We start from the raw sequence: 23,102 nt of genomic DNA, 5'->3' as shown, positions 1-23,102 counted from the left end.
GATAAAGATGAGAGAATTTTGGAAATTTGTTTTGTTTTCAGCCAATTCAGACAAAAGTTTCTATTTGGATCCAAGAATGCCAAAATTGACCCAAATTTGGCTTATTACACCTTGAAATTCCCAATGACAGAACTGCAGCCAAAGGCGAATCTATGCAAGCGGTCGAATGCTTCAGTGCTTTCCAATGGTTGTCGTGCAGGGTGGGGGCCATCCTGTACCTCAGATTGCTCACATCTGACCTTAGCTGAGATGGTTTCCCCAGCATGTAGCCTGTCTGAACAGGAGCTATCAATGTCACTGTGACTCGGTTAAGTCGAGTGGCCAATATAAATGTATATAAAATACTATAATCGATGATTACTAGAGATATTAGCTCGTATGGGACGCAGTGCAGTGGGTCCTTCTCGGGTTAGAGAGGGCATCATAGAAGGAGGGTAGACGGGTACCTACATAAGAGCATGTTCAAACACCATTTATAAATGTGGGGCACCCATGAGTAATAAAGCTCTACAGAAAACCCATCAGGATTGGGAGAATTGCTGCTCAATCCTGCACACGTGATATATACTGTATATAATGCTGGTTATTATACATCACTACTGATTCTGGTACATTATTACTGTGTATCTACTATCCCCAGGCATTGATGGTTCATAGTACTATAAGCACTTCACATATATACACATCATTGTATATAACTAGTACTATTACCAGGTTGCTCTGCATGTCTATGGAAGTCCTTTTAGTCGGTCTGGTGTTACCAACATCTCATTCTCTTACTCTGCAGTGCTGTAATCCTCCACCTTAAGATCCTCTACCCCATGATTCTCCACCCCATGATCCTCCACCTTAAGATCCTCCACCTTGAGATCCTCTACCCCATGATCCTCCACCTTGAGATCCTCTACCCCATGATCCTCCACCTTGAGATCCTCTACCCCATGATCCTCCACCTTGAGATCCTCTACCCCATGATCCTCCACCTTGAGATCCTCTACCCCATGATCCTCCACCTTGAGATCCTCTACCCCATGATCCTCCACCTTGAGATCCTCTACCCCATGATCCTCCACCTTGAGATCCTCTACCCCATGATCCTCCACCTTGAGATCCTCTACCCCATGATCCTCCACCTTGAGATCCTCTACCCCATGATCCTCCACCTTGAGATCCTCTATCCCATGATCCTTAAACTTGATATCCCCCTTGTCATCCTTCACCCCATGATTCTCCACCTTGAGATCCCCCCCTTGTCATCCTCCACTCCATGATCCTCCACCCCATTATTTTACACCCCATAATCCTCCGCCTTGTGATCCTCCACCCACAATATTTTACCCTGTGATCCTCCACCTTGTGATCCTCCCCCCTACAATACTCCATCCTATAATCCTCCCACCTACAAACCTTCACCATGTGATCCTCTGCCCTTCAACCTTCCACCCCATAAGTCTTTACCCATAATCCTCCCCCCCCATGATCCTCCACCCACTCAAACCCCACTAGTGCAGCTGTAGGTTTCTTTCCTATCACGCTTTATCTATGCTTTATCTATACTATCTATTAGTGATCTAAGACACTAAAACCTAATGGACAATTGGTTTCACTTTCCTTTTCTTTCTGTTGAGAAAAGTTCCTACTGATGAACTGGCAAAGTGAAGCCTCAATAAGTGGGAATTCAAGGCACTGGGACTGTTCTGTAATGGTAGAGAGGAGAATCAGCTGTAGATTAAGCCATTTTATAAACTGTAATCTGTAGGGTTATCTGTGTAGGGTCACCTGTGTACGGTAATCTGTGTAGGGTCACCTGGGTAGGGTAATCTGTGTAGGGTCACCTGGGTAGGGTAATCTGTGTAGGGTCACCTGTGTACAGTAATCTGTGTAGGGTCACCTGGGTAGTGTAATCTGTGTATGGTAATCTGTGTAGGGTTATCTGTGTATGGTAATCTGTGTAGGGTCACCTGTGTATGGTAATCTGTGTAGGGTCACCTGTGTATGGTAATCTGTGTAGGGTCACCTGTGTATGGTAATCTGTGTAGGGTTATCTGTGTATGGTCATCTGTGTAGGGTCACCTGTGTATGGTAATCTGTGTAGGGTCACCTGTGTATGGTAATCTGTGTATGGTCACCTGGGTAGGGTCGCCTGTGTATGGTCACCTGTGTAGGGTTATCTGTGTAGGGTCACCTGGGTAGGGTCACCTGTGTAGGGTAACTTATGTAGGGTATATTACTTTCTGTCCCTGAAGGCGTTCCTTCTGTATATAGGTAAAATAACTCTAGTGCTGCATAAAAGGTTTTTAGAACATCTTTACTTCATATATACAGGGGAGGGATCAGCACTGCATCTGATACAACACATAAGAGAAGACACCCACAGGTGCCCATTTACCAGTCCTCCATCATCCATCACTTCCCAGCTCAGCTCCACAGAACTGAATGGAGCTGAATTGTAATACCACACACAACCTGAGGACAGGGGTGGCGCAATGTATTTGCAAGAAAGCAGCTGTGTTGTTTCTAATCCTGGATAACACTTAATCTAAGGAGGGAAAAGCCTATCCCATACTTCTTCATACTTCTTCTTTCTTACTATTTCTTTCTACAGTTCTTCAGAATTTTTAACCACATTTGCTTCAGCTTGGCGTTGCCTGCGATAAATATGACCGACTGTATGGTAGGGAAAGAACAGATCAGCACAAAGCACACCCAGTATAATGGATCCATCATGGAAAGGAACCCAAGGCCTAGTTCTACCAAATAAAATATAAAGTATAAAATAAGGAGAGACATCATTGTCCTGGCTGCGCCCTGGTGGGCCTTCAGGCTTGGACCATGATCTTCCATGTTCTGTTTCATGTGGCGGGTATGTGTGCAGAGAGATGCAATGATACGGCCGGTTGTAGCCATCACCATCATGAAAGGTATAAAGCAATTTATGAGGAGGGAAGACAGGTTATAAACGGCATTAATTTTATAGCCAATAACAGTGGATGTCCCATTGGTCTCATCGGTGGAAGTGGATGTCCCATTGGTCTCTTTGATGGAAGTGGATGTCCCATTGGACTCATTGAGGTAAGTGGATGTTTCATTAGACTCATTGGTGGTATTTGATGCATACACTATTGTGAAGGACCACATGAATGGGAGACTGGAGACAATGGAAAAAACTTGAGATAAAAGTATCAGCCATGGAACCACGGTGGCAATGTTCACCTTCAGCCATGCCATACAACCTTGCTTGAAGCTGATAATTTTTACACAGAAGAATAAGCAGAGCCAGGCAGAGAGCCAGGAGCTGGAGAAGATGCTGTAGGTCAGAATCCCATACAAGCTATAGAAAACATAATCCACCAAGACAATTTGGAAGAAGAAGTTGAAGCACATGATGGTGGCAGCATTGATACAAGAGAAGCAGAAATTGGAGAGGGCCAAGGAAACCACCAGCTGATCACTGGAGTTCAGGCTCTGTCCCCTCAGCCAGTCAAGGATATTGACAACCACAATGAAGACATTGGTCAACACTCCAGCCAAGATCTCAATCATAAGGATGATGATGAAGGTCCCCAGAAATGGCGGGATGTACAGGTGGTCCAAACCCATCTTACAATTTCCCAAAGATTCAGGGTCAGACTGGCAGCATGTTCAGATGTTCCACAGGATCTCAGCTTCATTTTGCATCATATATACTATAAACCGCCCCCATAATCTACCCTATGACATCAGTGGGTGGAATCACCTAATTCTTTCATCCCCTGATTAATGCAAATATTAGAAACATTTCCTTACTATCTGTATCATCTGCATTGACGTTCATAGAGCTTTCATTATTTTCATGGTAACTGATGCAGAGAACCTGTGTTAAGCTGCGGATTATCCATGGAGTCCTCAGCAGGCAGGTGCGTATAGACTGACAGCAATGTGACCAATGTGACCCCCACCCCCGGGTACTGTATATTCTTATGCATTACAAAGGTGGGTTCCCAGCCTTTGATCAGAGCAGGGAAGCGGGGACCATCGCTTAAGCAGCCCTGTCTCATCCCAGCCAGTGACTGGCCTCAGCAATGTTTTATTCCAGCCAGTGACTGGCCTCAGCAGTGTTTCATCCCAGCCAGTGACTGGCCTCAGCAGTGTTTCATCCCAGCCAGTGACTGGCCTCAGCAGTGTTTCATCCCAGCCAGTGACTGGCCTCAGCAGTGTTTCATCCCAGCCAGTGACTGGCCTCAGCAGTGTTTCATCCCAGCCAGTGACTGGCTGAGTAAGCAGGTCCTGTTCCAAGTACTCATCTCAGAAGCCCTTAGGTGGGAAGGGAGTCTTGTGCTGCTAATGGACTAAGGGAACACAGATTTACATTTACATTACATAAACTCCCCTCATGTCCTATCAGCAGCACAATAGTGGGGACTTGCTAAGAGGAATCCCCCAGAGAGGGATTTCCCCTAGAAAGAGACCTGATGCAATGTGCTCAAACAAAGGCCTTTTCTGTAGGCTATAATCTCTTTTATCCCACAGGGTGTGTAGGTTGTGGAAGCTCTGCAGCCTCTTTTGGGCTAGGAATAGGAAACCAATAGGTTTTCTTTTATTCTAAGGGCAGAAATCCCATCTGATAAGTTTGAAGACAGAAGGCCAGGTCTAAAGCCATTAAACAGATGTCATCTTGAAAGGGAGATGGCCTGACGGATGTTTCCAGAAGACGGAACCTGAGAAAGATTAAGTGTGGAAGAAAAGAATGATGTATGGAGCTGTAGAACCTCAAGCACAATTGCTCTCTCTCTTTCTTTTAGATTTTTTTTTGGATTTTCGTTCTTTCCATACAATCAGCCGATATGTTAAAGGGACAAAAATGAGCAGGTGAATGAGAGAACTTTGTTTGTCAGCCAATTGCAGTCATTGTTATTGCCTGTACATCAATCTGTGTAAACAAGGGACAGGCGGCCTATAATAAGGAGTTTAAATGGCCTCAGGAAGGAACAAGCACCCGGCTGCTCATACATTGAGCCATCTAAAGGCTCTGTGAACTATCCCTGATCATAGGAATCAATATTCATCGTTGGAAGCTCATTGGTTAATGTAAAAGGGTCAAGGGCCCCGATACACCTTAGACTTTAGTAGGCCATTATGTCTGGGGCTCTCCTGAACACTCATCAATAGATGATGTTGATGGTGACAGGAGTTGGGCGCAATGGAAAATCACTGCCCAACCTCTTTGTTCAGAGAAGATGAGCTAAAGTAAGAGCTATCTCATTTCAAAGATAAAATGCGGCAATTTGAAGGCCCAGTGGCCCATAAACCGTTGGTTGGCTTGTACAGGCCACTGCACCCAGGGTGCACCAAAGCCAGCTCAGAGAAGCTCACTGGTTTAGGCTATGTTCACACAACGCACATTGCAACAACGTCCGTGATATACATTACCTTGCCGTCTATGGGATCCCGGCCAGAGCGTATACACATAGCAAACAACTGACAGAAAACCCTGTCAGTGCACACTGTGGAGCGAGCGGCTCCGGCCAGTGGGGAGTTCTGTGCTGTTGGGCGCTCTGATGCGAGCGCGCATGGATGCGCCCACATCAGAACTCTGTGGGGCTAAACATCATCCAGCCGGTACTGCAGTACCGGCCAGGATGATCTTTTTTGAGACCGGCCGCTCCATGACCCGACTTAGTCACGGAACAGCCGGTCTTACTATGTATGAACATAGCCTTAAGGTGTAAGGTAGTTGAGTTTGAGGGAACTTTTAGGGTATGGCTTACTTATTTAAAGCTATCTGTGTTATCAGTCTGCAGGGTGGAGAAATCCCCACTATTGTGCTGCTGATGGGACATAAGGGAAGTTATCTTTATTAATACATTTTACATAATTTTACTCATTTTATCACTATTAACCTCACATTTAAGACTGAGCCATTGATTCGCCACTTAGTGGACGCATTCAACCTTCAAATGCCCACCCTGTGGCCCTTGGTTTCTCTCTTCCATCTGTGCATTCAACAGTACAATATAATGTAAAAATTATAAAAATAAAAAGAGGACATTTCTTCTTCTTCCCATCATTATGGCTTACAGCTTCTTATACATTTAGTCACCTCTTTCCAGGCTCGCTTCAGATTTGGGTTACCAAAGGCAATAAGTATGGACTGAACGGAGGTAAATGTAGACATGATGATAAGAGAGACCCAAAAGCCTGGGGTCATCTCCACAAACACAGGGAAATAAAAGATCAACATCACCGTGTAAAACATAGTGAAAAAGAACAACAGTCGTAACATCCTAAAGACAGCGCTGTTGTAGGTCTCTAGCTGGATGTTAGGTCCCAGGTTCTGCACCATCTTTAGTCGGTGCTGCTTAAGAACCACAGCCGTGGTGATAGTGGTGAACAAAACGGTGAGTAAAGGCATAAAAGTCACAACTATGATAATATATACAAATTGGCGCCTGAGATCACCGACAGTCATTGCACTGTTCGAGGAGATTGTAGAATTACTAACTGTTGGCCGAGGAACAATAAGGAAAAATACAGCAAAGAAACTTCCAAAAGACACAACTTGGGTCACCAGTAATAACCAGGACACAATGGGGCTGATGTTCGCCTTTACCCAAACAAAACACCTGATCTTCATATTGACAATCTTGATGAAATAGAAGAAGCTGAGACTGGCACTAAGCCATGAACAGGTGCTGATGCAGTACATGGTGAATGAGTATAGGATGCAGTTAGAGGAGGTTGTTCCGGAGGTCACGGGCCAGAAGAAATGACTGAAGACACTAGTAAACATTATGACGGAAAAACAGACATTGGACAGTCCCAGAGCCATCCGGATCTTATTTCCAGTCCTCATGTTATTCTTTTTATGAAAATCAAGAAGAATGATGACTATGACGTAGACGCTGGACAGAACCCCAACACTGGTCTCCACTGCCAATACTACGACACAAAGATGAAATATCACTTCGTTGGGGTCCATGACTGAAGGTGATGGTTCTCGTCTTTCCTCACATCTCTACTGCTTAGAAATTAGGTGTCTTTCTTTTTATTAGGAACCCAAGTGAATTGACCAATAATCTATTAGAAGAGTCTTGTGTCAGGTGTGTGATGCACAGGACCAGGATCGGAGCCTTCACCCATCCAGCTACACCAAGCACTTCTTCTGGTAGACCTCAGTTGTATGGAAACTCTTAGGATATTAGATGACATCCAGGATTTACATGACTGACTCTAAGTGTGCTCACCACACGCAACCAGGGACCCTGACCTCACATTCTCAGAATCTATGCAAATATTACTCGCCCCATCTAAGTTTTCCAGTTGTAATTAATCAAGTTTTTAAGACTGTGTGACATAAAAATTAAAGTAAAATAAATAGTAATGAATAAAATCTTTACATCAAAAACATAAAATCTTTCAATTTATTTCAATAACTTGGACAACGTCTTCTCACACTGCCCCCTCAGACTTCACCTCATTCTCTCACCTCACACACCACCTCTTTATCCCACCCCCTTACACACAACCCCCTCACCCCATTCCTACACACACCACCTCCCAGGACCAGACTGGGGCAAAATATAAGCCCTGGACACATACTACCCCACCATTCCACATAACAACATTAGAATGTTGACATAGAACATCGACATAGAATGTAGGCTAAAGGCCCAATTCCACGGAACGATTATCGGCCGTATTCGGTCGATATTGACCGTTATGGCCAATAATTGTCCCATGGAATAGGAGGTAACAATCAGCTGACATCGTTCATGTCGGCTGATCGTTAAAGTCGTATGTCTTTCAACATGTTGAAAGTAGTGGTGAAGTAGTTGGTGTAAAAAGCCAGGAATTGTATGACATAAAACAAATAGAGTGTGGTGTAAATCCAGTCAATTAATAAATCGGTGGAACTATTCCAAAGTAGCATGCAAAGAAAACATATACTGGAGGTGGCTAGAGCAAGGAGGGTCTTTCCGATGACCTTCTTATCTTGCCTTCTGCTGTTATTGGAGCGAGTGATGACAACAATGATAAAAACATTGACCATTAGTGTCTCCAGAAGAAAGACGCTGAGATAAATCATGGTTACTGGATCCAAGGGCGCCATAAGTCAAAGACCCAAATTAGTATAAAAAGTAGAACAATGAAGACCTGGAGAAGCAGGACTATGGAGATGTGGAGGAGCAGGACAATAGAGATGTGCATGGAGCAGGGTGATTGAGATGTGGAGGAGCAAGACAATGGGAGATGAGGAGGAGCAGGACGATGGAAATGTGGAGGAGCTGGACGATGGAGATATGGAGGAGCAGGACAATGGGAGATGAGGAGGAGCAGGACAATGGAAATGTGTAGGAGATAGACAATGGGAGACGAGGAGGAGCAGGACGATGGAAATGTGGAAGAGCAGGAAAATGGGAGATAAGGAGGAGGAGGACGATTGAAATGTGGAGGAGCAGGACAATGGGAGATGAGGAGGAGCAGGACGATGGAAATGTGGAAGAGCAGGAAAATGGGAGATAAGGAGGAGGAGGACGATGGAAATGTGGAGGAGCAGGACAATGGGAGACGAGGAGGAGCAGGACAAATTAGTATAAAAAGTAGAACAATGAAGACCTGGAGAAGCAGGACTATGGAGATGTGGAGGAGCAGGACAATAGAGATGTGCATGGAGCAGAGTGATTGAGATGTGGAGGAGCAGGACAATGGGAGATGAGGAGGAGCAGGACGATGGAAATGTGGAGGAGCAGGACGATGGAGATATGGAGGAGCAGGGCAATGGAGATGTGGAGAAGCAGGGCGATGGAGATGTGGAGAAGCAGGGCGATGGAGATGTGGAGGAGCAGGGCGATGGAGATGTGGAGGAGCAGGGCGATGGAGATGTGGAGGAGCAGGGCGATGGAGATGTGGAGGAGCAGGGCGATGGAGATGTGGAGGAGCAGGACAATGGGAGATGAGGAGGAGCAGGACAATGGAGATGTGTAGGAGATGGACAATGGGAGATGTGGAGGAGCAGGGCGATGGAGATGTGGAGGAGCAGGGCGGTGGAGATGTGGAGGAGCAGGACAATGGGAGATGAGGAGGAGCAGGACAATGGGAGATGAGGAGAAGCAGGACAATGGGAGATGAGGAGGAGCAGGACAATGGAGATGTGTAGGAGATGGACAATGGGAGATGTGGAGGAGCAGGGCGATGGAGATGTGGAGGAGCAGGGCGATGGAGATGTGGAGGAGCAGGACAATGGCAGATGAGGAGGAGCAGGACAATGGGAGATGAGGAGGAGCAGGACAATGGAAATGTGGGGGCACAGGGCAACGGAGAGATATGGAAGAGCAAGACAATGGAGACATGGAAGAGCAGGACCATGGACATATGGAGGGGCAGGACCATGGAGATGTGGAGGAGCAGGGGGATGGAAAAATGTATGGAGCAAGAGGATGCAGATGTGGAGGAGCAGGATGATACAGATGTGGAGGAGCAGGAAGATGGAGATGTGGAGGAGCATGACGATAGAGATGTGGAGGAGCATGACGATGGAAATGTGGAGGAGTATGACGATGGAAATGTGGATAGAGCTCGGACCTGCACCTTATATATGCAGGTCATTTACGATCATTGTAGAGGATGGAACTAAACTGATATGAATGGCACCGGCCGCTCTGTCATCGCTGTTGTCTCCGTTTATTTTATCTTTGAATTTATGTAAAATGATTTTGTGTGACATTTCCTGTAAGGGTGCGTTCACACCTACAGGATCTGCAGCAGATTTGATGCTGTGTTCAGTTATTTAAATGAAATCTGCTGCAGAGAATCAGCTGCAGATCCTGTAGGTGTGAACGCAGCATAACAGAGGATTGAGTGTCTCCCACGTCCCCGTCTGACCAGAGGACATGATAAATAAATAATAAAATGTACATTACACAATGCTGAGGTAAGGAGAACACATTTTCCAGTAAGAACACGGGAGGACGCTGCTGATGAGATTTACTCTTTACTTTGAGAGAAGGGAGAAAAACTATAAAGCGTAAGAATCCCTTCTCATGGTGGCTTTGTGGCTAGGACTGGTGCCTTCTGGTATCGTACCCAAGGACACCATATGCAATGGGGTTGTACAGGCTCCCCGGGTTTGGGGTTTCCTCTGGGATCTTTTACAATACTCCATAATCATACAGTACTTTGAAGTTAACAGTTTCTTACCCAATGACGTAATAGTCACAGACCGTACTGTTGCTGGTCTCTTTCCTTCCGGCAGATTCTTCACGTCACTCCCGTATTGTTTCTGTTACATCAGTAAAGTCATAGTCAGCACCTGCCACCACCTGTCTCTGCCACCACCTGTCTCTGCCACCACCTGTCTCTGCCACCTGTCTCTGCCACCACCTGTCTCTGCCACCTGTCTCTGCCACCACCTGTCTCTGCCACCTGTCTCTGCCACCACCTGTCTCTGCCACCACCTGTCTCTGCCTTCACCTGTCTCTGCCACCACCTGTCTCTGCCACCACGTGTCTCTGCCACCACCTGTCTCTGCCACCACCTGTCTCTGCCACCTGTCTCTGCCACCACCTGTATCTGATAAACCCAGTTAGTTCCCTTATTCTAAGCCTAAGTGTCATTACAGTAAAATTACCTATCCTACCTATCTCTTGTACTGTGCCCTGTGGACTCCTGTCCCATGCCTGTTCCCAGTTGTATCTGGTTTTGGACTGTCCTGGGTCTTTGTCTTAGCCCTTTGCCTTCCCACCTGTTTTGAGCCTACACCTGCCAGGTCCATGTCTGCTTCAGCCAAGCCTGTAGCTGCACCAGCCTATCCTGAGAAGCCTAGTAATGCTGATCACATGATGAAGCCCGGTAATGCTGATCACATGATGAAGCCTGGTAATGCTGATCACATGATGAAGCCCGGTAATACTGATCACATGATGAAGCCCGGTAATGCTGATCACATGATGAAGCCTGGTAATGCTGATCACATGATGAAGCCTGGTAATGCTGATCACATGATGAAGCCTGCTAATACTGATCACATGATGAAGCCTGGTAATGCTGATCACATGATGAAGCCTGGTAATGCTGATCACATGATGAAGCCTGGTAATACTGATCACATGATGGAGCCTAGTAATACTGATCACATGATAAAGCCTGGTAATGCTGATCACATGATGAAGCCTGGTAATACTGATCACATGATGAAGCCTGGTAATACTGATCACATGATGAAGCCTGGTAATACTGATCACATGATGAAGCCTGGCAATGCTGATCACATGATGAAGCCTGGTAATACTGATCACATGATGAAGCCTGGTAATACTGATCACATGATGAAGCCTGGTAATACTGATCACATGATGAAGCCTGGTAATGCTGATCACATGATGAAGCCTGGTAATACTGATCACATGATGAAGCCTGGTAATACTGATCACATGATGAAGCCTGGTAATACTGATCACATGATGAAGCCTGGTAATGCTGATCACATGATGAAGCCTGGTAATGCTGATCACATGATGAAGCCTGGTAATACTGATCACATGATGACATACTGATCACACACCCCATAAATGCACAGAGCCTATCCCAAAGTAGGTGTGGAATCAGGTAATAGGGCAGTCTGTGGAGGAGAAGGAGGAGTTTAACTGCCCTATTACCTTATTCCGCACCTATTTTGGGATAGGCTCTGTGCATTTATGGGGTATGTCCACCCTCTACTACCATATACAGCATTGCATATATACATATTTCTGTCTCCTGCTCCACTTAGGATCTAAGCCTCTGTCCACTACTGAGCCAGGGCAATTCCAATACCTATCGATCATTATTTTCCTGGATATTCGAAGTGTATGGTATATGTTTGATTGACCTGTATTTTCCCACTGATGTCCCTTGCGATAAGCATGCTCACGAGAGAGGAGCGTCCATCCCCGGCTCCCACGCCGTAACACACAGTACTATCCTTGTGCCTGTATTCCCATTCTTTTTACTTACCTGGAGGCTATAGCTACTTGTATTACATTGTAGTTCCATTATGCTGCTTTCCCATGATCCTCTCCTGCAGCCGCTTTACACGTACAGCTGAAGATGCAGACAGCGCATGCGCGAGCTAGCCCCGCCCACACTGAACCATCTCCTGCCTCCTACTCCACCCGCTCTATGCCGGATGGCTTACACAGGGACATGGCTACACTTTATCCGCAGTCATTCTCCATTACCCTGCATTGATCACCACTGTCTTTTGTTTTCTTGCAGGACTTGAGGTTTATGTGATATGACTATGCTTCATCGATAGCGCATTGTTTGTGAGTGACGTCAGCATCTGGCTACACCCACTGTATATTTTGTATATGTAAACCAGCTAGTTTCTATTGTTAGTTGAGCCGATGAAGGTCATAGGCCGAAACGTGTCCCCTATGTACCTGGAATTGCAGCATATAAATGAGCATTATCTACTTGGTGAGTGTCGGGATTGATCTGTACTGGTGTCTGGCGACCACTGCTACCTCGAGCACCACTTACTGGACAGAGTGACGTCCTCTACCGTACCACAGACATGGGTTGCCAGATGTTGTGTACCACTGAGGCATTTGTCATGGTGGCCAGGAGTTGTATGGGCCCACTCCTGGACTCGCAGCTTTTCTAATAGAACAGGTAAACTGAAGAACAGACAGTTCACACTATGCAGTTCTTTCTCCAGTACAAAAGTGCAATATACAGTAGACAATAATTTAGATCCCCATGCTGTGGCCCGGGCTGCTGGTACTGACTGGGACTGCTGGTGGGTTCTGGTGTTTGGGGACCCCTTGTGGCCAGGAGTGGTAACAACCATCCCCGGACACATGGCAGCCAGACCTTGGTTAGGACTAAGATTAGGACTGTGCAGCAGCACAGATATAACATTGAAACTTTACTTATAAAAGAAATCTTAGTGCAAAAATAGTAACAAACAGTACTCGGTATTTAGTGCAAAAGTCAGTGGTAGTAATCCAACAGGCAAATAGGTGAATTGATAGAAGAAATGCAATAAGAGGTGTCAGGGCCCGGATAGGAGGGCCCTTGTCTTTTTTTTTTATTATTCTTTCTTTCTTTCTTTTTTTTTCAATAAAAACAAACAGTAAAATGCCATAAACCATCTCCTGTCATATTGACAATGAGAAAGGACTACTAGTTACAGGGATCATTGTTTGTACAAACATTTCAATATAACATACATTTCCTTATGGCATATATTTACATATGAAACACATATATTTTCATGTGACATACATTAATCCATACAAAACCCCTATGATCCTCCTTGAGGTGCCTCACAGCTTATGATATATATATATATATATATATATATATATATATATATATATATATATATATATATATATATGGAACACAGCACTCAAAGAAAGTAGTTGAAGTTGGGTGCAAGCTGTAAGCCGGGAATCACCAGCAGAAGTATACCCAATATAAAGTACTGGGCAATCCAGAAATAAATGAAAATTCAAGGTGGTTTATTCAATCCATGCAAGAGGCAGTGCGACGTTTCAGTCTCACAATTGAGACTTTTTTCAAGCATGTGAACACATCTCAATAAACACGTGTTTTATAGTGGACTCATAAGTACATCAATAAATCTTCAATCAGTGCAAAAGTTACAAAGATTTATTATTACAGTGCATCAATAAGCCAAAGTACGGTCAGGCATACGTAACATTAATGTAGGTACACATATGTCCAACAAAAGTCAAAGTCTAGACAGTGAAAAAGTCATAACAATACAGATATGTGCTAATTAGTTTATAATAAACATAAGGAGATATATATATATATATATATATATATATATATATATATGTGTGTGTATTTGAAGAATCACAGCCTCTCACTGGTGGACTAGATAAGATGTAGTCTCTGACTTCCCTTTATACTTCAGTTAGTCTGCGGAGGTGACAGTGAATTGCAGGGGTCAGGTGTGGAGCTCTATCCAATTCCTAAGGCACTCGGCTGTGGGTCTTTAAAGTGACTCTGTACCCACAATCTGACCCCCCTCCTTGTACCTTCAGATAGCGGCTTTTAATCCAAGATCTGTCCTGGGGTCCATTCGGCAGGTGATGCAGTTATTGTCCTAAAAAAATGCTTTTAAACTTGAAGCCCTGTGCCCTACGGGAGTATCTGTGCCCTAACTTTGCACCGCCCCTCTGCCCCTCGTCCCCACCCTCCTCATCATTAGGAATGCTCCAGGCAGATTGCCTCCTATTCCCCACCTGTGTCAGCACGGCACATGGCTGGATCGTTAAGGACCTGTGTAATGTTCAGCATGAAGAAAATGTTTTAGTGGCATTTCTAATGATGAAGAGGGCGGGGAGGAGGGACGGAGGGGTGGTGCAAGGTTAGGGCACAGATACTCCTGTTTGGCACAGGGCTTCAAGTTTAAAAGTATTTTTTTAGGACAATAACTGCATCACCTGCCGAACGGACCCCAGGACAGATCTTGGATTAAAAGCCGCTATCCGAAGGTACAAGTGGTTTGGGGGGGACAAATTGTGGGTACAGAGTCACTTTAACTTGAATATTAGTACCTATGTTCACAGGAATGACAATCCGTCTAATATTGTCTTGTAGGCAACAACCCAACAGGCCCACCTAGTAGGAGAAGCTAGCCACTGAGGAGGTCCCTAAGGAGATCTAGCATCTTGCAGTGGAGTTTTCAGCTACAGGCAGTTACCTAACTACTGACTTTATATCCTGGAATGAACTTCAGGACTGCAAGAGAGAATGCCACCTAGTGTAAATAGGGTTGTCCCGCGTGACTTTAGCTTCATGTTCCGGTAAAATAATTTCTTAATCACATGCGTGAGGCAGGGAGAGAGCCGTGACTAGTTATCTGGGAGTTATCACACTGTTTCCTGTAGTAGTAATGTCTGCAATGGAGCATCTCCAACAGTGTAGACCCCTTTAGTACATTGTCAACTATGTACATCCCACTTTAGTAGATGGCCACTCTGTGTAGTCCCCCTATAGCAGATGGCCCCCCTGTTTAATCCCTCTATAGAAGATAGCCCCTCTGTGTAGTCCCCCTATAGTAGATGGCCCCTCTGTGTAGTCCCCTTATAGCAGATGGCCCCTCTATGTAATTCCCCTATAGTAAATGGCCACTCTGTGTAGTCCCCCTATAGCAGATGGCCCCTCTGTGTAATCCCTCTATAGAAGATGGCCCCTCTGTGTAGTCCCCCTATAGTAGATAGCCCCTCTGTGTAGTCCCCTTATAGCAGATGGCCCCTCTGTGTAATTCCCCTATAGTAAATGGCCACTGTGTGAAGTCCCCCTATATTAGATGGCCCCTCGGTGTAGTTCCCCTATAGTAAATGGCCCCTCTGTGTAGTCCCCTATAGTAGATGTCACCTCAGTGTAGTCCCCCTATAGTAGATGGTACCTCTGTGTAGTCCCCCTAAAGTAGATTGCCCCTCTGTGTAGTCCCCCTATAGTAGATGGCCCATCTGTGTAGTCCCCCTATAGTAGATGGCCCCTCAGTGTAGTCCCCTTATAGTAGATGGCACCTCTGTGTAGTCCCCCTAAAGTAGATGCCCCCTCTGTGTAGTCTCCCTAAAGTAGATGGCCCCTCTGTATAGTCCCCCTATAGTAGATATCCCCCTGTGTAGATCCCCCATTTAGCAGATGGCCCCATGTGCAGCCAGTAGATGGTTTCTTGTGTAGTCCCTAAAGTAAATGGCCCCGTGTGCAGCCCACCCAAGTATGGCCCCTGTAATCACAATAAAACATGGCAATAAAAAACCTCCCACACACTCCCACATTCTGCAGCTCTCCTGGCGCTGCTCTTCTCTTCTGTTGTCATGTTACCTATGCTGGAAGAGCGTGTGCTGGAAGAGCTGAAGCAACTTGGGAGCGTGTGGGCGGTAAGTCCCCCCCCCCCATTTATTATCATCGTGGGGCCCACATCACTCGGGGGCCCACCAGAGGATTCTGGGTTCAGGGACAATTTTTTTCATTCCCCTCCTCCCCTAGTATAGATCAGAGTCCTTTAGGGACAACCCAGGGAATCTGTCACATTAAAAATGCAACCTGCAAACACCATGTTACAGAGCGGGAGAAGAGGCGCAGACTGATTGTGAGTGTAATTTATTCCTGTAAATCTCTACTTTTTCAGGGCTAATTAGTCAAGTGGGTGTCCCTACTTAGCGACATATCAATTTGCATGTGGAGAGAAGTGTCAATCACTGAGAAGGTCCGCCCATTTGACTGTTTAGGTAGTTTAAGAAATCTAAAAAGCAAAAGAAAAACTAATGATGTCCATTGAAGACGTCCATTGAATTGTTGGTCCAGAAAAGCGAGTCAAAACCCCAAAGCCGCACAGTCCCCACACTTACAGAATGAGAAGAAACAACAACTCCCGAGGGTTGTACAAAGGTTTAACTATGAAAATCCAGAAACCACAGAAGGACGTGCATCATGTGGGTGCTCTGCCCTGTTGGTTCTGATCACTACCACACTGGTGCCACATTGGGGGTTCCTCTGCCCTTCATCATACCCGGGAGGTGTCATAGATGTCACGAGGCTCTCCCCATCCATTTCAGTATGATTCTCCTTTTTCGATTACAAATGCAAAAGCTCATTCACCAACCACTGGGCATTCACTGTGTAGAGGATCAGATTCTGCCCGCTAAACCCAGGATCAGCTGTGGTCTCGGAGTGGCCGGCCGACGCCTCGTAGATGGAATGATGAGCTTGTCGTTTTGCACTTGTAATTGCCAGGATAATTTAATGAAAAAAGTTTCCTAAACCTATAATACAGTGACCCTGGCGGCTTGTGTGTGCAGATCAGGGACGTTTCTTGCGTTGTGCCGGCCGGGCAACGGCACGGGGTGCTGCCAGCTAGGGCGCTGGTGGCCACCCCCTGGGCCCTTACCCAGCGGGGTTGAATAGCATGCCACGTGCCCCCCCACCCCTGGACCGCCGCTGCCCGTGCTCATCTGCTGCAGCCCTCACTGCCCGCAACGCGACTGCATCCCCCTGGAGCGTCAATCCCCAGCTCAGGCTGCCACCCTCGCCACCCTGGGGCGCACATTCCTGGACCGCGCTCATCTTCTGAGCGCACATTATCAGCTCAGGTCGCCCCACATCCCCGTACCGCCGCCTGCATCCCCACGCTCAGCTCAGCTTAGCGCACATCCAAGGTCCAGGTCTCCGCCATTGTACGTCATCTCTCCCTCCAGCAGGCGCACTGATAGGACGTCATTGCGCCTGCCAGAGGATCCGTCCCCGCGGTGACAGGCTGAAAAAGAGAAGATCCAAAGATAGAGGGACCCGCTCCATGCCAGGATTAGGTGAGTATAATTTATTTTTTGTGCTGGGCCATGCAGGGGACAGTATTACGATGAGGGCAGAACACAGGGGGACAGTATTACGATGGGGACAGTACAGGGGACAGTATTACAATGAGGACAGAGCACAAGGGGACAGTTTTACAATGGGGACAGAGCACAGGGGGGACAGTATTACAATGGAGACAACACAGGGGGACAGTATTACTATGGGGACAGAGCACAGGGGGACAGTATTACTATGGGGACAGAGCACAGGGGACAGTATTACAATGGGGACAGAGCACAGGGGGACAGTATTACTATGCGGACAGAGCACAGGGGACAGTATTACAATGGGGACAGAGCACAGGGGGACAGTATTACAATGGGGACAGCACAGGAGGACAGTATTACAATGGGGACAGAGCACAGGGGGACAGTATTACAATGGGGACAGAGCACAGGAGGCTTCTATCAAAATTTGCCCTGTAGTCAAAATGACCTAGAGACTTCCCTGGTGCAGATGAAGCTGAGATAGAAGGACAACATCCAAGACATGTGGAGACTTCTAGGACATTCATGCCCCACTGGGAATTCTGGGAAGAAGCACATGTCGAGCAGCTCTCTCATCCTTAAGTCAATGTCAGACTCCCAATAAATTATGAGTGAAGCCTGAATGTTCCAGATTTCCTAAAAATGTCTAATTTCTCTCCAAACTTAGATGGACAGAGCTCCGATTCTCACAGGCTGATTGATAGATCTGACATAACCGAAGCCTAGTCCAACTATTTTTGGCTAAATGTCAGAATATGATGACTCTTTTTAACCTTAATCACATCCCAAATGACTAAAGCCATGCCCTCCCATGAGAGGAGGAACATATTGTTAGCAGAAAACAGTGTCTCTCTGGAAGACCAAGGTGCTTGTTTTTGAGTTACACCAGAAGGTTGAAGTCTCCTATAGATCCAGCCAATCGTCTATTTTGGGAGCTCACAGATGAGTGTTGCTTTCATTGTGTCCGTGCATAGTTTGCCATTTGGTATAGCATTGTGTGTAGTGTTTATCGGTTTCTCAGAGCTCTTTCGACATCTACCATTGGGCTTTTCTCTATTTATCTCTGCTTGCCTGATCCCTTACTCTGGAATCAGGCTATGAGGTAGCCACCTCGCACAAACCATAGTGTAGAAAACAGGAGAAGGAGGGAATAGCAGGAAGGTTCCAGCGTCAGATAACATTGTCACATGATTAAAGCCGTCAGTGATGTCTCAGCACCCAAATGTAACAATACAGACCAGCAGGGCGTGCCGAAATTACCTTGTGCCTCCTTGTGACCATGACTTCTGCCAAGCTTACGGCCAATATTACACGGGGTGATAAGAGGGAGCAAGCTCCTCTTCCCTCCCCTCACTGCTGGCGCTATTACACCGCTAGAGGGGGCTGCCAGGGTGATCACTAGATAGTCCAGGCAGCCCTTAGAAGATAGCGGCGGTCTGTTGCTACTGCTGCCTCCTATTACGCGGAGTGACGGTAGCAGATCGCTGCTATCGTGGTTGTTCATCTTTTAACATGTTGAAGGACAATGATCAGCCGACCCCGAGCATGTTAGCTGACCGTTGTCTTCTATTACACAAGGCAATTATCTGCCGTAACGCCCAATATCGGCCAAATACGGATGATAATCGCTTTGTGTAATAGGGCTTTTAATGTTCACTAAAACGTCATCTTCTGAGAAGTATCATAGAGGTAAAACCGGTAACAACCAGTAGTGTCAATATATTGTTATTAGGAGACATATCGCCCGCAGAGGTTGTGGCCCTCCTCCCACTTATTGTTGGCTTCTCACATGTTTGATCATCTCTTTCCATCCTTGCTTAAGTCTGGGGTTCAGAAGGATTATAAACATCGCCTGAATTGGGGGGAAAGCGGACAAGGCGATAAGAGAGACCCAAAATCCGGGACTCATCTCCTCAGACACCTGCAAATAAAAGATCAACATTACCGGGAAAAACATAACAAAGAAGAACAATGACTGCAAAATCCTGAAGACAGCGCGGTTGTAGGTATCTAGCTGGACGTTAGGTCCCATGTTCTGCACCATCTTCAGTCTGTGCTTCCCTAGAACCACCACCGTAGTGATAGAGGTGACAAGAATGGTGAGCAAAGGCAAAAAAGTCACAACTATCACTATATGTATGAACGTCCGCCTGAGCTCAGCAACGTCTGCAGCTTTGGATGAGGAGACTGTAGAGTTATGTGATGCTGCCCGAGGAACAATGAGGAAAAATGCTGTAATAAAACTCCCAAAAGACACAACTTGGGCCACCAGTATTACCCAGGAGACAATGGGGCTGATGTTTGTCTTCACCCACATAAAACAGCTGGTCTTTACTTTGACAATCTTGATGAAGTAGAAGAAGCTCAGAAGGGCCCGAAACCAGCAACAAGCACTGATACAATACATGTTGAAGGAGTATAAGATGTAGTTAGAGGAGGTCATCCTGGAGGTCATGGGCCAGAGGAAACCACTGAAGATGTTGGCGAATGTTATAATGGTCAGACAGACATTAGACAGCCCGAGGGCCATCCGGATCTTATTTCCAGTCTTAATGTTTTTCTGTTTATAAAAATCAAGAAGAATAAAGGTGATGATGTAGACACTGGCCACAGCCGCAACACTCGACTCCAGCACCAGTACTGTGACACAAAGAAGACTTGTCAGTCCACTGGCATCCATGCCTGGAGGCGATGCTTCTCGTCTTTACTCTTCCTGTCCTCACCTCTCCAGTCTTCACTCCTCCAGTCTTCTCTTCTCTAGTCTTCGCTCCTTCAGGCTACACTCTTCTGGGGTTCACTGCTCAAGGTCTTAACTTCTGTGGTCTTTACTTCTTTCTTCACTCCTCCAGTCTTCTACCTCCAGGCTTCACCTCTCCAGTCGTCACTCCACCTCACTCTGGGGTTCACTGCTCTATGTCCTCACTTTTGTGGTCTTTACTTCTCCTTTCTTCACTCCTCCAGTTTTCTCCCTCCAGGCTTCACTCCTCCAGTCTTCTCTTCTCCACGTCTTTCCTTGCTTATGATTGTGGTGTTTCTGAAGAAACCAATGTTCTGGTAGAAGAGTCTAGTGTCAGGTGTGTGCTGCACAGTCTCCATCCATCCAGCTGCACTAATGATTCTTCTTATATTGAGACAGCTAATATATTACATTACTTCCAGGATTTGCATGACTGACTAATTGTGTTCACCACACGCAACCTCACCCTGTCAGCTTCAACCAATCTTCCCTTCATTCTCTGATTTCTAGTATTCGTCTAGATTGTCTCAATCTTTATTAATGTTAAACCTGAAAGAATATTTTACTATTATTCATTATGTAGAGTCATTCAGTCAACATAAAAAAAGCAAGTGAAGACGTCAGCACCACCATCGGTATCGCAGTGGGGCTACATCCAGCATGCCAGCAGATCGCACCGGCACTGATTTAGTCCATGATTGATGCTTACCTGTCTAGTCTGGAGTGTGGTAGTAGAGAGATGCTCATGGAAGACACAGAGACTTTTCTTTTTAAAGCAACACTTCTACCTATAATGCAGTCAGGGATCACCCCAACCCACGCCATGAACATCTATAAAAGTGCAGGACAGTATCCTAAAGCAGAGGAACTTATCCAGGTAGAGAAAAACAGCTAAGAGCCTACGTACTCTGTCTCGCAGCGCAGGTGAAACCAGATAACTTTGGACACCTGGCTTAACTCAGGTAACAAGGTCTAGGGCTTGTGTCACCCTGATAGGACGGGTACCCCGACACTGCAGGGCAAAAGGTGGTATAGCGACAAAGGTCGAAACATGGGCAAAAGTATTCTTCTTCTTTCAAGTATTCTTCTCAAGTATTCTTCTCCTTATAAAGTTCCAGCAGAGGATAGTACTACATTGGGTTGGGACTCTCATGACCTATTCCTCTCCACTACTCTGAACTCTCTCTACTCTTCTCAGCACGCAACCATTTCAGCACTGCTATGCTACTCTACTCTTCCTCAACAGCTCTCAGTACAGATCTAGTGAAGTCAAGTCTGTATCAGTCACGTATTATTCACCTGTATCACAGAAGATTTATCAGTAAAGAAAGAGTTTATTTATTCTATTGGGACTCGGTGATCATTGCATCAGCACCTACACACAAACTACACTGTCCTTGAGTCATTTCCCCTTTCTTTCGGTGGTGGCACCCATAGTCCAGGTGGGTCATAACTCCACTCTGGACCACCGTGATAAGCGCCCAAGGGACCTATCACAACCCGGCAGGTCACCGACCATTGGGGAAGGGTATAGCGAGCCACACACAACAAGCAGGTCTACCATCACCCCTGTGTGCTGAGTTAGCACTGGCGCCATGTCAATCTTATAACCGTATAACAATCTTATAACTCAACAGGTGACCGATCGCAGAGCTGCACCACACCTGTCCCTGCCTGATTGGCAGTCAGCTGGAAGACCCAAGCAGGGTCAGGGCTTGGAGAGGAGCGAAGAGGTGTCACAGCCTTCAGAACTAAAAAGGGTTGCGGAATGCATTTCCACAGCTGTAAAGTGTACAGATCAGGTTGGGTCCCCATGGATACAGAGACTGTGGTGGGCTGCCGTGTGGTGTTGCAGTAGGGACCGGTGACCTGCTAGATGGTACTGTGTGACTCCACTACTGTGGTGGTTGGTCGGTGGAGTATAGCTTAGCCTGGTGGTAGGTTGTTGTGACGCCAGTTCTAACTCAGCACACAGGTTACGGAGCCACATCTGCTTTTAGTCTTTTGGGGCTGGCTATACTTTTCCCTAATGGTCGTTGTGATGGGTTACTTGGGCGCTTATCAGGGTGGCCCAGAGTGGAGATGTGACCCACCCGAACTGTTGGTACCGCCACCCACAGAAGGGGGAAATGAAACAAAGACAGTGTCATTTTTATTTAGAAAGCTTCTGTGATACAAGTGAATAATACTTGACTGATTCAGACTTGACTTCACTAGATCTGTACTGAGAACTGATGAGGTAAAGAGTGAAATAGCGTATGGTAACGTGCTGACAAGAGTAGAGAGAGTTCAGAGTAGTGGAGAGGAGTAGGTTGTGAGAGTCCTAACCCAATGTAGTACTGTGCTCTGCCAGAACTTTAAAAGACGAAGGAGAATACTTGAAAGAAGAAGAAAACTTGTGTCCTTGTTTCGACCTTTGTCGCTATACCCCCTTTTACCCTGCAGTGTCGAGTTACCCTTCCTATCAGGGTGACACAAGCCCCAGACCTTGTTACCTGAGTTGAGCAAGGTGTCCAAAGTTATCTGGTTTCACCTGTGCTGCGAGATAGAGTACGTAGGCTCTTAGCTGCTTTGCTCTATCCAGAGATGTTCCCGGCATGGGTTGGAGTAATCTCTGAGTGTCTGTCTACTACCTCACTCCAGACTAGACTAGACTACTCTGGACTAACTATGTGTGGGTCTACATTTCCTTTTCCCCAATGTGACAACTTCCTACAGGGTGGAAGGTGATGATGGTGCTGATAATGATGCTAATAATAATGGTGATGATAGTGGTGATGATGATGGGATGATGATAGTGATGATGGTGATGATGATGGTGAATTTGCTCAAACTGTGAAGAGGTGAGAGGTGAAGCCTGAATATCCAACCAATGGGGGAGATTTATCAGTGATGTGCCCCCAGATTCTTGCCTTATCCCTGACGTACGCCATCCGTATCCCCTGCTCGCCTGATGGAAGGAGGTTGGTGGGCGCACGGCAAGGTGGGGGGGAGGTGAGGCTCGCAGGCATAAATCA

At 46.2% G+C, this 23,102-nt stretch overlaps 3 protein-coding genes across 3 annotated transcripts; all 3 read right to left on the bottom strand.

Moving 5' to 3' along the window:
* Nucleotides 1-2,589: 2,589 nt before the first annotated feature.
* On the bottom strand, nt 2,590-3,600 carry LOC138801924 (taste receptor type 2 member 40-like). Its single transcript, XM_069985020.1, has one exon. It carries the CDS (start codon nt 3,598-3,600, stop codon nt 2,590-2,592), a length of 1,011 nt encoding a protein of 336 aa, XP_069841121.1.
* A 2,446-nt stretch (nt 3,601-6,046) lies between these two features.
* Nucleotides 6,047-6,958, bottom strand: LOC138801922 (taste receptor type 2 member 39-like). Its single transcript, XM_069985019.1, has one exon. It carries the CDS (start codon nt 6,956-6,958, stop codon nt 6,047-6,049), a length of 912 nt encoding a protein of 303 aa, XP_069841120.1.
* A 12,161-nt stretch (nt 6,959-19,119) lies between these two features.
* LOC138801921 (taste receptor type 2 member 39-like) lies at nt 19,120-20,028 on the bottom strand. The gene has a single exon (XM_069985018.1). It carries the CDS (start codon nt 20,026-20,028, stop codon nt 19,120-19,122), a length of 909 nt encoding a protein of 302 aa, XP_069841119.1.
* Between the last annotated feature and the right edge of the window lie 3,074 nt (nt 20,029-23,102).

Source organism: Dendropsophus ebraccatus, chromosome 9, assembly GCF_027789765.1.
Source record: "Dendropsophus ebraccatus isolate aDenEbr1 chromosome 9, aDenEbr1.pat, whole genome shotgun sequence".
NCBI lineage: Eukaryota > Metazoa > Chordata > Amphibia > Anura > Hylidae > Dendropsophus > Dendropsophus ebraccatus.
Note: the sequence above shows the minus strand (reverse complement) of the source record. Positions and strands in the feature narration are given on the sequence as shown.

What these genes read in the sequence shown, in the direction of transcription:
- LOC138801924 (XM_069985020.1), bottom strand. Translation starts at nt 3,600, where the DNA reads ATGGGTTTGGACCACCTGTACATCCCGCCATTTCTGGGGACCTTCATC.
- LOC138801922 (XM_069985019.1), bottom strand. Translation starts at nt 6,958, where the DNA reads ATGGACCCCAACGAAGTGATATTTCATCTTTGTGTCGTAGTATTGGCA.
- LOC138801921 (XM_069985018.1), bottom strand. Translation starts at nt 20,028, where the DNA reads ATGGATGCCAGTGGACTGACAAGTCTTCTTTGTGTCACAGTACTGGTG.